Below are 16,679 nucleotides of genomic sequence, written 5' to 3'. Positions count from 1 at the left end.
AGGGATTAAACTGATCAGTCACAGCATGAGGTTATGGGAAAGAGTAGTGGAAGCTAGGTTTAAAAGGGACGTGATGATTAGTGATCAGCAGTATGGTTTCATGCTGGGAAAGAGCACTACAGATGCGATGTTTGCTCTGAGAATGTTGATGGAGAAGTACAGAGAATGTCAGAAGGAGTTGCATTGTGTTTTTGTAGACTTGGAGAAAGCATATGACAGGGTGCCTAGAGAGGAGTTGTGGTATTGTATAGGGAGGAGTTGTGGTATTGTATGAGGAAGTCAGGAGTGTCAGAAGTATATAAGAGTGGTACAGGATATGTACGAGGGTAATGTGACAGCAATGAGATCTGCAGTGGGAGTGACGGATGCGTTTAAGGTGGAGGTAGGGTTACATCAAGGATCAGCTCTGAGCCCTTTCTTACTTGCAATGGTGATGGACAGGTTGACAGACGAGTTCAGACAGGAGTCCCCGTGGACTATGACGTTTGCAGATGACATTGTGATCTGTAGTGAGAGTAGGGAACAGGTGAAGGAGACCCTGAAGAGATTGAGATATGCTCTAGAGAGAAGAGGAATGAAGGTCAGCAGGACTAAGACAGAATATATGTGTGTGAATGAGAGGGAGGATAGAAGAATGGTGAGGATGCAAGGAGTAGAGGTGGCGAAGATGGATGAGTTTAAATACTTGGGGTCAATAGTTCAGAGTAACTGAGTGTGGAAGAGAGGTGAAGAAGAGAGTACGAGCTGGATGCAGTGGGTGGACAAGAGTGTCAGGAGTGATTTGTGACACACGAGTACCTGTAAAAGTGAAAGGGAAGGTCTACAAGAGGGTAGTGAGACCAGCTATGTTATATGGGTTGGAGACAGCGGCATTGACAAAAAGGCAGGAGTTTGAGCTGGATGTGGCAAAGTTAAAGATGCTAAGATTTGCACTGGATGTGACAAGGGTGGACAGGATTAGGAATATTAGAGGGTCAGCCCAGGTTGGAAGGTTTGGAGACAAAGCCAGAGAGGCAAGATTACGTTGGTTTGGACATGTGCTGAGGAGGGATGCGGAGTATATTGGGAAAAAGATGCTAAGGATGAAGCTACCAGGTAACAGGAAAACAGGCAGGCCTAAGATAAGGTTTATGGATGTGGTGAGAGGACATGCAGGTGGTTGGTGTGACGGAGCAAGATGCAGAGGACAGGAAGAAATGGAAACAGGTGATCTGCTGTGGCGACCCCTAACGGGAACAGCTGAAAGAAGATGATTATGTTCGTAGATCCTTCTCTTCAAACGTCTTTTCGTTTTTCCTAAATAAAAACATTCATTCACATTCCCCACATAGGGCTACACTCCATTGGAGCCACAATTAAAATAAGAGGTAGATCTAATACATTTCTTCCTACATGAGAAATGCATCTCAGACATATTGGAGATATATGGGCATTGTGGGCAGGCACCACATTTAAATGTTCCTACCTTCTTCCTCTCAGTATTAAAACATGTTCTCCAAAATATTTTTAATGCATCTACCCGTTTTAAACACAAATTTCAAAGGTTTATCAAACTTAAGATTTAAGTCACTAATCTTTGAGACCCTATGCCATTCTTCTTTCACTATTTCTTTAATAAGGTTGTCATCACCACTATAATCCAAAATATAAAGATTACTAAAATCCTTTGTAGCCTCATTGTTAGGTATATTAGTCCCACTCACCACATCCTCCATACCAAGGATGGGAGCAAACTTAGTATTTCTATTAAGAATTACCACTTTATATATTTCCTCAATCAAATTTTCAGGATAATCCCTCTCTATAAACATTGATTTCAACAAATCACCATCTTTAATAAAATCCTACCCCTAAGATATTGACTTTTCACTGTACATTTTTTCTGTGAATAGGGGGTGTGCACTTTTAAAATGTAAAAAAGAATTACAATAAAAAAAAGTGTCCTTCCTGTGGACTCTCGATACATATCTTTTATTAATTGTATCCTTCCTAATAGTTACATTCAAAACAGTTAATTTCATCGTGTCCTATCTTACAAGTAAATTTTAAGAACCCGTACTATTTGAAATATAGTTAAAAAAAATTGCCAAACCTTTCTTCACTAACCACCCACAAAATACATATATCATCTAAAAAAACATTTGTACAGCACCCAGCTTTCTTTATAATCAGAATTAAATATGTATTTATGCTCTCACCAAGACCATACTAAATTAGCAAAAGTTAGGGCACACATTGCCCCCATTGCTACACCTTTAGTCTGTATGAAAAACTCCCCTTCAAAATAAATAAAATTATAACTGAAAACCATTTACATTAAAACTAAAATCACAAATATCTTTATCATTAAAATGTTTATTTTCCTTTAAAATTTCTTCTAAAAATTCCAATTCTTCTCTATGGGGGATAGTGGTAAAAAGGTCCACAATGTAAATAGTAATAAATATAACATTGTCTTTGAATAAATTATTACTTAAACTTCTTAAAAATCCCATGAGTCTTTTAGTACAGTAGGGGCTTTAGTAGAAATGTTTTTCAATTTATGGTCCAAGTATTTAGCAATTGGGGTTGTCACTGACTGGCTTGCTACTACAACCGGTCTCATGGGGGGGGGGGGGGGTCTTCTATGTTTTTATGTATTTTGGGGATCCTAAATATACTAGGTGCTCTAGGTTCTTTATTATACAAAAATATAAAGGTTTCTATATACATACTTCTAAATTTAAATCATTCAAGGTCAGATATATTTTCTTATAAGCAATGTTAATTTCATTTAGAGATACCTTAGTACATTTGTTTTCGTCCAATAATTCCATCAATTTACTTTCATATATAATGGTGTCCATTAAGACCGTGCCTCCCCCTTTATCTGGTTTCAATACCCTTAGAGATTTATTCTCCCTCAACATAGGTTCATAGGTTCATACTAGGCTATCTGCCCAAGGGCATTTATAAGCCTAGCCCATAGTTATGTGGCTTTCGCCACCCCTTTAGTTTGAATAAAAACTATGCCTATCATTTTTCTGTGCCTCTGTCAAGCAGTGACACTGAAGTAATCCCTGGGGTATATCTGCGATCTCCCATCCATTGGTCAAGATTCCTCTTGAACAAGGCCAGCGAGGTGCTCTGCCTCACATGTACCAGGATTTTGTTCCACAGCATAGGGAGTCTCTGGGTGATGAATCTGTCCCTCCAGCACGTTCTATTTATAACCGTGTCAAGGTTTAAGTCTCCCGCCCTTGTGGTTCTGAGGGATCTAGATTTTTGGAGGTGAAGCATATTCATCAAATCTGGGTTTGACATGGCCTTATATGTCAGGCACAGGTCACCTCTGAGCAAGCGGTATGAGACTGAATAAAGCTGGAGTTCTTTCAGTCGGGCAGCATAAGACATATTTTGAGACCCTTTATCCTTTTGGTGAGGAACTTTTGGGGCCTTTCAAGCTGCATCAGGTGTCTGGTCAGATACATTCGAACGGGCATTGTACTCAATCATAGGTCTAATGAGTGATGAGTACAGGGGACGATGACCTCCCTTGATCTAGATGTGAATCCCTTCATGATCAGGTGGGCGATATAGAAGGTTTTCCTAACTACTTTAGCAACATGAGTGTCAAACGAAGACTACTGTCAACTTGGGTCCCCAGATCCCTGATGACTTTTCTGTGCTCAGTGGATTGTCACCTATATGGTAGCTAGGGGTAACCTTGTTTTTCCCGAAGGGTATGACTATGCATTTTTGGCGTTTAACTTCAGGCCATGGCTCTGGCACCAGTTATCCGCTTCTGTAAGGCCCTTCTGGAGGATATCTGTGTCAGATGTGTTTTCGACTATGGCCCAGTTTGCAGTCATCTGCAAACTTTGTCAGCCATAACCCTCCTGTGTTTGCTTGTACTTCAGAAAAGTAGATGCCGAACAAGAGTGGACCCAGGACTGAGCCCTGTGGGACACCACTTGTGACAGGCTTTGAGTCTGACATGGCTCCAGCAACTCTGACCCTGTGGGTTCTGTCGCTTAGCCAGTTTGCAACCCATCTTGTGATGTATGGGTTTACATTCAAGCTGATGAGTTTTTCGATGATACCTGAGTGGGGTATTGTGTCAAGGCCTTTGCCAGGTCGAGGTAGGCTGTATGGACTGCCTTTCCTCATCAATGGCCTTGGTGACTGTCTCGAAAAAGTCAACCAAGTTTAAGAGGCAGGATCTGCCTTTGACAAAGCCAAACTGGGTTGGATCCAAAGTCTGCAAGTTCCCTATGTCTTTATTTATGAGTTCCATTATGATCCTCTCCATGGCTTTGCAGATAAGGCTTGTCAAGCTAATGGGGCGGTAATTTCCAGGGTCTGTGGAGGCACCGCCTTATGAAGTGGGACCACAGTCGCCGTGCGCCACTCCTTGGGTACGTATCCTGAGGTGAGGCTAAGATTAAACAGCTGTCCTAACTGTGGGTTTAATTCCTCGTTGAGTTCATGAAGCACACAGCCGGGGACACCATCCGGTCCCATGGATGCTGTGTTTTTGCCTTAGTGAGGCAGTTCTCACCTGGGCGTTGGAGATGTTTGGGGCTACAATCCTCTGGAATAGATATCTCTCCTTTTGGGGAGGGGAGAAGTTTGCACTGAACCTGTCAGCCAGTATGTTAGCAATGTGTGTAGGTTCAGTAATTTTCACATCATTTTGAACTAATTCTGAGCATATCTGGGAGTTTCCTCCTAGGTTTCTAACATAGCTAAAGAAGGCCTTATGATTGTCTTTAGAGTCCTTGGCGATTTTTCTCTCAAAATTTGCCTTGGATGATTTTATGAGAGCTCTTAGTTTTTACTTATAATGATCAAAGGTGTCTTACCTTTCAAGGATTTTGCTCTATCTTGTAGTAGCTTCCTCCTTTTGTTGTAGAGCTTGTTTATGGCTGGGGTCCACCAGACTGGACGCTTGCCTTTGGTACAGAGAGTCTTAGTTTTGTTTGGGATTGCCTGATCCATGCAGTCCTGTAGGTGCTGGTAGAAGGCATTTGTAAGTGATTCAGCGGTTTGAGTAATGTTTACCACTGGCTCAGGGGCCTTAAAGGAGACCACACTAGTTTTTAGAAGTGTGAAATCGGCTTTTGAGAAGTTTTTCACTGTGGTCTTTTTGTTTCAGGTGGGGCGGGATGAGGACCTCCAGCGAGATTAGTTTATGATCTGATCTCACCAGTGAGGGGTATACTTCGGTGTTGAACATTTTGATCCCATGTTCGTGATGATGAGATCAAGTATGTTTTCACCTCTTGTGGGGATGGTGACTAGTTGTTCCATGGCATTTGAGTTTATGAACTCCAGGAATCTTTGGGTTAGAGTGTTCGGGCTTGAGTAGTGTTCCCAGTCTATATTAGGGTAGTTGAAGTCACCTAGTATGATGGTGTTTGGAGATACATTTATCCCTCCAATGTTTTCAGGAAGGCCATGTGAGGTTCCTGAGTTTGAGAGGGTGGCCTGTAACATGCTACAAATTGCAGAGCAGTCTTGCCTATGGTTAATTGCACCTGGATGGTCTCCGATGCATCGTGCGTTGCCACCAACCTTGAGGTGTGGGTGTCCTTTATGAATATGGACACCCCTCCTTTCTTGGTGTTGTCCGGATTTTGGGGCGGAACGTATGATATGAGGTGAAACCTGTTAGTGCTGGGGTGCTCTCAGGAGCCTTGAACCAGGTTTCTGTCACAGCACAGACATCGATGTTCTCCATATTGAGAAGGGCCTCGAGTGCGTGCATCTTGAGATTGAGACTTCTGGCATTGAGCAGCATTACCCTTAGTTTTTTCCTTTTGGTGTTCTAGGGTGGTAGGTTTAGAATTTGAGCCTTGCCTAAAAAGGCACTATGGGGTGGCAAGAGCCTTTGCCAATATCCGGAAGCCCAGGGTGACAGGTGCAAGCCGTCCCTTGAAGCAGCGTGGCTTGTCCAGCATGTCATCCCAGGCAGACAGACATTGGATCCCTTTGAATGACACCAGAATTTAAGCCAATTATTAAAGCTGATCATCTTATCACTGTATTGTGGCATCATTCTAGGTGAAGGTAGGATACTGCTCAAGGTCAGGGTCATACCTGCCTGGGCTACATAATCAGAGAGCTCCTCGACGTCCCTTTTCATGTAGTCCAAGGAGGTACGTCTCAGGTCGTTGACACCAGCGTGGACAATGACTGAGTCGTACTTGTACCTGCTGTTGAGAGACCTGAGTGCTTGCGTTATGTGGCGGATTCTAGCGCCAGACAGGCAGCTTACTGTGACCTTCTCCTTACTCAGTCTGGTGAGCGGGACGCCAGTGTGCCTGACTATGGAATCACCAATGACAAGTGTGTCTGGCATTTTGTTTGGCCTTAAGGGCTGTGACTGTTTGACACTCTGACTGTGTGGTCTATGTGTTGCATGTGTTGGGTCGTGAGGTGGTAGTTGTTTGGGTGTCTGCTTTGGTGGCCTCTGCTGTTTTGGTAAATTTTGACCAGAGCCTCCGAGTATGTCTTTGTGTGAGTATGTGTATGATTTGAAGTTGTGATGGTACCATGTGTGACTGGGTATGTATTGTGTGTGGTTGCCTTCTCCTCCTGTCTGGTCTTGCCAGTCCTATGTTGAGAGAGCTCAGCCTCCAGTTTGGCCGTATAGTTGCATCTCTCGCATGTATTTGTGTTTTGTGGGAGAAGGAGAGGATTGTCTGTGTACATGAGGCAATTGTAACATTGCCTCAATATTCCCAGGTTCACCAGTTGAGCTGGAGAGGACACTAGCAACTGATCCTCGACATACTAGAAGTAGTAGATAAAGAACTTTCAAAGGACTCCGGGGGAAGTGGGTTTTGGGCTGGTGGGGTACTATCTATAATAGGAGTGCTTTATCAAGGTGCAAGTACTGTAGGAGTAAGTGCTAGGCTTTACAGATAGAGAATAGTCTACTTGGGAATCAAGTAGAGATGAACTTTTCAGTTATAGGATATGCTGGTTAGATCAGCAGTACAGTTTAGCGTGTTTTATAGCAGGGGCTGAAGGGAGCTAGAATTGGCCCAAAACGACCAATGGACTACTAGTTTCTGGCTGAAACTTCACCAAATCGGACAAAAGGCGCTCAGTGCTTCCCACTCCCACTGGTAAGCAAAGAAACTTCCCTCCTTCCTAATAAGGCAATGGATCAGTAACAGGAACTAAAAACAAAGCCCAGGGATCAGCAACTCTGAAACTGGACTACTCTAGTTCAGTAAAGTGGGAAAACAAGAGATTTTTTTGTTTTATTACAGAGATAAGGAATAAAACAGACAGTAAATGCTATAAATGCTGTAAATCGGCTAGCGCACTTTAGTGTGTAGCCTACAGAAACAATTTGCAACAATTAGTAACTTAAAGTGCAATAAACAGTGTAAAATGCAGAAATCACTTAAAGTAGCAGTAAAACAGGCGAAATGCAGTCGCTAGCTTAATAACAGTGGGAAAGCCACAAAAAATACTTATATCTGGTAGAAAGTCACTCTTTTAGCTCTCTGCTGCTTGGATCACTCTGCAGGCCACCACGAGGATCTGTGCAGAGTTGGTTCCAAAATAGTTCTCTCTTAGTTTGTTAAATTGGACCAAACTTTATTCTTATAAATGTTTTCCCTTAACTTATTTTCTACCATACTTTCAAAGTTTTTCAATTGTGGGTGCAGTGGGGGGTTCCATACACTTCTCTTTTTTGGTTTGTCATCAACTATACCAGGTTCACCAGGTTCATTAATTAATAATTCAAGATTTTTTTTACGCACAAATAGTTTGAGGTTAATAATCATAGTACTAATTTCACTTTTTTTCTTTGGAACAAATATGAAGCCCTTAGCAAACAACTCAAAAAATCCATTTGTGATATCCATGCTACTATAGTTAAAAATGGTGTAACCCTGATGGGTTAAGCCTAACCTCTGATACTTCAGCCTGCACAACTATGTTAGTGAAATCTAACCTTTCACATATTTCCTCTAAAAGCTTTATTTCCTCCCTTTGTTGCCCCCCCCTCCAATTGTCCTGGTAATACCCTACTGGGGTTTTGCTTCTCAATCTCTCGGACCTTTGGAGGGGGGGGGGGGTATTCTAAAGGGTCATTTATATCTCCTATTTCCACATTTTCATAATGCATATCAGGTTCTGTTCTGTTATTAACATATACTTTACCCCCCTTATCAAAATGTGGCCCTACTCTCTCTTTCCTGTAGGGACCAACATCTCCTGAAAAAAAAATGACATAATTTTTGGGTTTCGGGTAATCCGTCTTTTGTGCATAATCATTCAAATCCCTTTCCATTTTCCTCTTCTTCCTATTAATAATCACATCCATTTTATCATCCGTACTTGCCCTTAATTCAGATTTCCTTTTCTCTCGTAAACATCAAGTCATTAACCAATCATTTACCCTACAAATTTTATCATTAAGACCTTCCATTAACCTTTCATTTTCTTTAATTATGGCTTTAAAAATGTTTAAACTGCAAGTGTCAAATATATCCAACAATTAAAGATGAAATTCTGAGCCTGTTTCCACATTATTTGGAAACCTGTAAACCCTCAGCCCTTTTGGTACAACATTTAAGTTAATGCATCGTCTTAAATAAACATTGTCAACATTTAAAGATTTATATTTAAACAGCAAGTCCTGCAGTTTGTTTAGATTATTTCTGTAAGTGTCAGTTTTATTATTTTCCTTTCTACATACAGGTTTATCAAAGAAAATACAATGGTTTAACCAAGCATCTAAGTTCAGGTCATTACAATTCATATTTTTAGATAAACAGTCACCTTGTTTTCTTTTAGCATTTCTGCTGCTCTATTCTCTCACACCCTCACTTGTAAACACTATTGCAGATGACCGTAAGACCTCTGGAGTGCTTCTATAGTCCAAACTTCTAGTATTGCTGGACTTAGCTACACTTCCATCCCCGTTGTTCTCCTTGCTACCATCTCCGATATTACCACGCGGACGAGCAGCCAAAATGGTTTCCTAGTCATCTAGTTGACATGCCCCTTCCTTCTCATTTGTAACATTAGGGGCAGGTCTTTTGAATGAAGAACAGATAGGCTCCAGTAGATCAACTAGCCGTGCTACCTGCTCCAGTAGAAGATGCAATTTCTTCTCAGAGCTATTTCTAATTGAAATAGCTTCCGTGGAAGCCATAAGCCCTTCCAACCTCAAAGTAAAACCACAAAATCCAAGTAAAAGGAGGAAAAGGTGCCAAAAGTCACCAATAACAATAGAAAAAAAGCGCCTGGATAGCAGTTTCCATGAAAACACATTTATTAACAGGTATTAAGCACAGCACAGCTCTCACTAACGATGACCACAACAGTAAGCAGTACATTTTCGTCCACAACTTCTTCAGCATAAAGTGAGTAACTGATGTAGTTTTTGGGTTGATGGATTTTAATTTCACAATTTTTAAGGTTGTAAGATATGCTGGCAATGACATGAAATTGAGCCACTAGATATCGCTAGTACATTCTTAGATCATTTTTTAACATTTTTTAATGCTTTTTAATATGGTATACATTAACTGAATTGGATTAATATATCTATATATTAATATGTTTTTATTTGTATGTTTAATATATGTTTCTTTGACAGGGTATGTAAAAGTTTTAGTAATAAGTAGAGGTATATGCTTCCTAGTAAGGAAAATGTACTGTATTACTTTGATTTGATACTGCAATTGTTAAGATAGGTTAATTGAATCATTTTATGTAATTTAATTCATTGACAGGGGTATCTGTTTACACACATATATATATATATATATATATATATATATATATATATATATATATATATATATATAATGTGTGTGTGTGTGTTTTAAGTTGATGCTTGTGTATATATGAAGAAGTTGTAGATGAAAACATACTGGTTACTGTTGTGGTCAACGTTAGAGAGCGCTGTGCTTAATACCTGTTAATAAATGTGTTTTCGTGGAAATGGCTATCCAGGTGCTTTTTTTTCTATTGTTACTGGTGACTTTTGGCGCCTTTTCCTCCTTTTACTTGGATTTTGTGGTTTAACTAATAAGAAAGTGCATGGCATCTAGGTCCAGAGAGGTCATCATACCACCGTACTCGGCCCTTATCAGGCCCATCTTTGCCCTGCATACAAAGCATCCCTGCACCCTGCTTTGATGAATCATTTAATCAGCAGCAAAACAGCATCAGGAAATGCAAAATTAAAAGACCTAAATTTTGCTTGCAACATAAATAAGGACATGTTGGACAGACAGACAGACATGTTTCTCAAAGAGTTCCTTCCTATCGTTATTTAATAAGTTGAACCTATGGACAGGTAATCATAGGTTCATACTAGGCTATCTGCCCTACGGCATTTATAAGCCTAGCCAGAGTGTGCTTGGCTTTCGCCACCCATTTTAAAATTAATTTTGCTATGCCCTTTTTCAAGGTTAGTATACTGTGCCTCTGTCCAACAGTGACACAGAAGTGATACCCGGGGTAAACCTACGATCCCCCATCAAGATTCCTCTTGAAGAGAGGAAATGAGGGACTCTGCCTAACCTGGACTGGGATTTTATTCCAGAGTGAAGGGAGCCTCTGGGTTATGAATCTGTCCCTCCAGCATGTCCTATTTATTTCAGTGCTGAGGTTCAAGTCTCTCGAGCGCGTAGCTCGATGGGATTTGGATTTTCTGAGGTGCAGCATGTCCATTAATTCCGGGTTGGACATGGCTTTATACGCAAGGCACAGATCGCCTCTGAGCAGGTGGTATGCCACTGAGTAGAGCTGGAGTTTCTTTAACCGGGCAGCATATGGCATCTGTTTGAGCCCTTTGATCCTCTTGGTGAGGTACTTTTGGGGTCTTTCCAGTTGCTGCAGGTGTCTGGTAAGGTACATCCCAAAAGGGGCATTGTACTCAATTATGGGCCTGATGATGGATGAGTAAAGAGGCACGATGACCTCCCCTGATCTACATGTGAATCCCTTCATGATTAGGTGGGCTAAAATGTTTTTCTAACCACTTTGGCCACGTGGTTGTCAAATAAGAGACTGCTATCAACTTGGGTCCCCAGGTCCCTAATTACTTCTTCCATACTTAATGGATTACCACCTATGTGGTAATTTGTGGGCACTTTGTTTTTGCCAAAGGGGATGACTATACACTTTTTGGCGTTTAGCTTGAGGCCATGGCTCTGGCACCAGTTGTCTGTTTCTATGAGGCCCTTTTGGAGGATGCTTGTGTCGGCTGGAGAGTCTATTATAGCGCCCAGTTTGCAGTCATCTGCGAACTTGGTCAGCCACAGTCCTTCCGTGTTTGCCTGTACCTCCGAGAAATATATACCGAACAGGAGAGGTCCCAGGACTGAGCCTTGTGGGACGCCACTTGTAACTGGTTTGGAGTCTGACATGGCTCCAGCAATTCTAACCATGTGGGTTCTGTCCTTGAGCCAGTTTGCAACCCATCTAGTGAAATAGGGGTTTATATTTAAGCCGGTGAGCTTATTTATAATGCCCGAGTGGGGTATTGTATCGAAGGCTTTTGCGAGGTCCAGGTAGGCTGTGTGGACCACCTTCCTTTCATCAATGGCCTTGGTGACTGTTTCAAAGAAATCGACCAGGTTTAAGAGGCAGGATCTGCCCTTAAAGCCAAACTTGGTAGGATCCAGTGTCTGTAGGTCCCCAATATCTTTTTTTATGAGGTCCATGATGATCCTTTCCATAGCTTTGCAGACCAAGCTAGTCAGGTTTATGGGGAGATAGTTTCCAGGATCCGTTGAGGCACAACCTTTGTGGAGAGGGACCACTGTTGCTGTACGCCACTCTCTGGGTACATATCCTGTGGTAAGGCTGAGATTGAACAGTAGTTTTATGTTTGGGTTTAGCTCTTCTTGGAGTTCATGTAGGACGCAGCCCGGGACACCGTCTGGTCCCATTGATGTTGTGTTTTTTGCTTTGGAGAGGGCGGCTCTTACCTGAGCATCTGAGATGTCAGGGGGGCAGCACTCTGCTGGGATAGATCTTTGCCCTTTTGGTGGGAGAAGTTTGCACTGAACCTGTCAGCTAGGATGTTGGCAATGTCTGTGGGTTCGGTGTATTTTTTGCCATTTTGGACTAATTCTGAGCATATCTGGGAATTCCCACCCAGGTTCTTAACATAACTAAAGAAAGCCTTGTGATTATCCTTAGTGTCCTGTGCAATTTTTCTCTCGAAGCTGGCCTTAGACGATTTTATGAGTGCCTGTAGTTTTTTGCTAACACTGATCAGAGATGCCTTCCCTTTTTGGAATTTTGCTCTATCATGTAGTAGCTTCCTCCTTCTATTGTATAGTTTGTTTATGGCTGGGGTCCACCAGACAGGACGTCTGCCTTTGGAGGATTGGGTCTTGGTTTTATTTGGGATTGCATGATACATGCATTCCTGAAGGTGTTCATAGAATGCATTTATAAAGGATTCTGTGGTCTGGGCCGTATTTTCCACAGGCCCGGGGGCTTTGAAGGATTCCACCTCGGTTTTGAGAAGTGTGAAATTTGCTTTAGAGAAGTTTTTCACTGTGGTTTTCTGGGCAGGGGGTGGGATCGGAATGTGAATATCCAGTGAGATTAGTTTATGGTCTGATCTTACCAGTGAGGGATACACTTCTGGTCTGGAGCATAGAGTCCCCATGTTGGTGATGATCAGGTCCAGTATGTTTTTCCCTCTTGTGGGAGTGGTAACAAGTTGTTCCACAGCATTTGAGTTTATAAATTCTAGGAACCTTTGAGCTAGGGTTTTGGAGCTAGAGTAATGCTCCCAGTCTATGTTTGGGTAGCTGAAGTCGCCCAATATAATGGTGTTTGGAGAGACCTTCATAATTTCCAGTGTTCTCAGGAAGGCCGAGTGGGGTTCCTGGGTTTGGGAGGGTGGTCTGTAGCAGGCTATAAACTGGAAGGCAGTTTTACCCACTGTTATTTGCACATGGATGGTCTCTGATGCTTCGTGCTGTGCCACCAACCTGGAGGTGTGGGTATCTTTGATGAATATTGATACTCCCCCTCCTTTTCTGGTTCGGTCCAAGTTTTGGGGCCGAAAAGCATGGTATGAGGTATAACCTGGTAGTGCTGGGGTGCTCTCAGGAGCCTTGAACCAGGTTTCTGTTACTGCACAGATATCGATGTTCTCCATGCTAAGGAGAGTTTCGAGTGCATGCATCTTGAGGTTTAGACTTCTGGTGTTGAGTAGCATTACTCTTAGTTTCTTATCCCTTGTGATACCTATGGAGGTGGGTTTGTCTTTTGAGCCTTGCCTAAAAAAGGCACTATGGGGGTAGCAAGAGCCTTTGCCAATATCCGAAAGCCCAGGGGTGACAGGTGCAAGCCGTCCCTAGCGAAGCATCGTGGCTTGTCGAGCATGTCATCCCAGGCTGACCGGCATTGGATCCCATTTGAATGACACCAATACTTAAGCCAATTGTTGAAATTGATCATCTTGTCTTGATATTGTGGCCTCATTCTTGGTGAGGGCAAGATGCTACTCAAGGTCAGGGTCATACCGGCCTGGGCCACATGCTCAGAGAGCTCCAATAAGTCTCTTTTCATGTAGTCCAGGGAGGTACGTCTCAGGTCATTCACACCAGCATGGACAATGACAGAGTCATATTTGTACTTGCCTTGGCAGATCCTAGCACCCGACAGGCAGCTCACCGTGACCTTCTCCTTGTTCAGCCTGATGAGCGGGACGTCAGTGTGCCTGACGATAGAGTCACCTATTACAAGTGTATCAGGTGTGTTGTTTAGCCTTAAGGGCTGTGACTGTTCGGCACACTGGCTTTGTGAGCTATGTGTTGCACGTGTTTTGTTTTGGGGTAGCAGTTGCTTGGGTGTCTGCTTTGGAGGTCTCTGCTGCTTAGGCAGATTTTTATTTAGAGCCTCCGAGTATATTTTTGTGTGTTTATGTGTTTGGTTTGCTGTCGTGGTAGGTCTATGTGAGACTGGAATTGTAGTGAGTGTGGTTTCCTTCTCCTCCTGACAGGTTTTGCCAGTACTGATTTGAGAGAGCTTAGCCTCCAGTTTGGCTATATGGTTGCATCTCTCACATGTGTTGGAATTTGTTGGGAGGAGGAGAGGGTTGTCTGTGTACAGATTCACCAGCTGGACCGGAGAGGAGATTGACAACTGACCTTTGGGCATGCTAGAATAGTATTGTGAATTCTTTTATAATTGACAAAAAAAGGGCCAATGGGGAACAAGGTACTCAAGGGGAGTTTGTGAGGGTGTAGTGCTTTTAATTTTTTAGTGCTGACTTATATAACTGCTTTAGTGAGCAAGTGCCAGGTAACTTAAATGCAATGTGTTACAGGTAACTTAAATGCAAAAATGACAAACAGTAACTTTCTTTCAAGTGAAACAAGGAAATAAGTACAGTAAGCAATGCAGATGTCACTAGGGATCCACAGAAGCACTGAAAAGCCACGTTTTAGGTGGAATTAGCGTTTCAGGGAAATAACAAGCAAACAAGCATACAAACAAAGCTAGATTCAGCAGGCCTGGATCTAGTTTATGCTACAGCAAACAAGGTGTACCAATTTAGTAAGAAACAGTTCAAATATGCAGGCACTATAAGCCTCTAACCAGAAATTCCCAGCTCAGAAGGGCAGAGTCCAGCCTCTCCTCTCACAACAGTGCAGACCACGAACCTTCTTAATGTAAAATAACTGGCCTGAAGCCCAAGTGCTTAAACCAGAACTAATACACTTTAGAATAACAGACACTGAGCCCTCAATCAGCAGTTCCCAACTTAGAAGGATGTAAGCTACCTGTCCTGCCACTACAGTGCAGAGCACAAACCTTCTTAATGTAAAACAACTGGTCCGAAGCCCAAGTGCTTAAACTAAAAGGCTTAGAGCGAGTTACACCAAGCAGTAATAAATACAACTGAGTACTTTTAAGATGACGCAAAAGCAAAATAAAGTAGGAAGAAACACAAATACAGTAAAAGCAGATACATTTTTTTTTTTTTTTTTTTTTTTTTTGAGAGTGAGCAAATGAGATGGGCCCAGGAGGAGTATCCAAGTGCAAATTTACAAGAGGGGTGGGCAGTTTCAAAGCCACCAAGATGATTAACACCAACACAAACAGGGAGGGTGGGTGGGGACCTATGAAAAAAAGAAACAGTCAACTTCCAGGTAGATATTGCTCAATGCAACACAAACAAATTACTTTAAAAAGTGCAGATAAAAGTTACTTAGCTACACTTATGCGTCCAAGTTGATATCATGCAGGTCTTAACCGGCCAAAGCTCACAGTTTAAACAATTCACCCTGATCTGGCTCCTATGATTCTGATGGACAGAGGAAGTTAATAAATCACTCCTTTTAAATCAAACTTGTTGGTCACTTTCGGTTGCATGCCTAGACTTTTATGTGCCCTAGTGGTTGCTGTTAGCCTAGTATACCCCTATGAACCTTCTTCAGCCCTAACCCAGGACACTGGCAATGATCCACGTTTAAGAAAGCATATATTTACAAAAACAGAAGTGCAACAAGACACACTGATATTACATGCACAAAAACAGGAGAGCATATTCATACAATGTAAACCTGGACAGGGCTAATGCAGGAATCAGTTCTTCAAAAATAAAATAAAAATACAGTAACATCAGATATGACAAGGAAATGTAGCAATATTAAAAGGGCGACTCACTGAATTACAGATTGGCATTTTTATATTTTCTACATGAACAGGAATGTTTATTTTGCTTCAAACCACTTCTTACCAGACTCATTTTCAATACAATTTTGCAAAACTGCCTTGCCTCTTGATCTACTTATCCTTTTTTTTTTTTAAACCAAATGTTTGGGTTATGCATATCACTTGCCAGTTGCACTCAAACTTACTTTGCAAATATTTCAATAAGCATGTTTCTATTTCTTCTGGGCTCCGAATCTTCTTCGAATTCTTCCATTTCCTTCCCTAGGAAGACCTCCTGATGGAAGTCCTTGTTCAGATGTCCATCCATTTCCATTTTCAATCCATTCAGGTGATCTGGTGGAAGAATTTCATTTTCATCTTTGCTATTGCTAGCTTTGTCTTTGTATGAATTATTGGCAGGTCTAGCATAGACGTCCATCAACAAAAATATGAAAAACAGGAACAGGTAGAGTGAACACAGACGGAGAATGAAAGTCTTTTTGGAAGCCATAACCGATTGTTAGGGAAAGCTTGTTGACAATATTTCAGCAAGACAGAGAACCTAGAACAAAGATAAATCACTGATTAAATAATGGTGCCACTAATCAAGGAAAAAATATATTTTTGTCATCAAAGGCACCTATCACACTAAGAAAATGCCACTATTACAGAGTCAAAAAGTAAAATTAAATCCCCTCTCTTATTTTACTTTATAGAATTCACTGCCACTAAATAACATTGCATACATATTGGTCGAAAAGGTCAAATAGAAGCTGGAAGCAGAAAACCACTAGATCATTACAATGCTTCAATTCCCCAGAAAATGCACAGCAGCATGAGTTGCATCTCTCTCTCTGCAACTCATTTACAGGTCTTAATGTTTGAACCTCAGATTTTTAACCACACTTTTTTGCAGGCATCTCTCTTCATGCAACAGTGAGACAGATTCCAAAGACAAAGATATATCTTTGAAAAGAAGCAAATTGCTTCAAACAGTCTGGCAGCACAGCATAGATTATTACAAACAGGGA

The 16,679-nt window shown here is 41.7% G+C and overlaps 1 protein-coding gene across 2 annotated transcripts in view; it reads right to left on the bottom strand.

The window, feature by feature from the left end:
• The window catches only part of SDF4 (stromal cell derived factor 4), a 469,287-nt gene that overhangs the window by 360,813 nt on the left and 91,795 nt on the right, over window positions 1-16,679 (bottom strand). For both annotated transcript variants that reach the window (XM_044063075.1, XM_044063074.1), the window contains exon 2: window positions 15,855-16,210. In XM_044063075.1, coding sequence (XP_043919010.1) covers window positions 15,855-16,159 — 305 coding nt within the window. In that variant the 5' untranslated portion in view covers window positions 16,160-16,210. The remainder of the gene's footprint in view (window positions 1-15,854; window positions 16,211-16,679) is intronic.

The sequence above is a fragment of the Protopterus annectens genome, chromosome 2.part1 (assembly GCF_019279795.1).
Source record: "Protopterus annectens isolate FY-2018-M chromosome 2.part1, PAN1.0, whole genome shotgun sequence".
Taxonomy (NCBI): domain Eukaryota; kingdom Metazoa; phylum Chordata; order Ceratodontiformes; family Protopteridae; genus Protopterus; species Protopterus annectens.
Note: the sequence above shows the minus strand (reverse complement) of the source record. Positions and strands in the feature narration are given on the sequence as shown.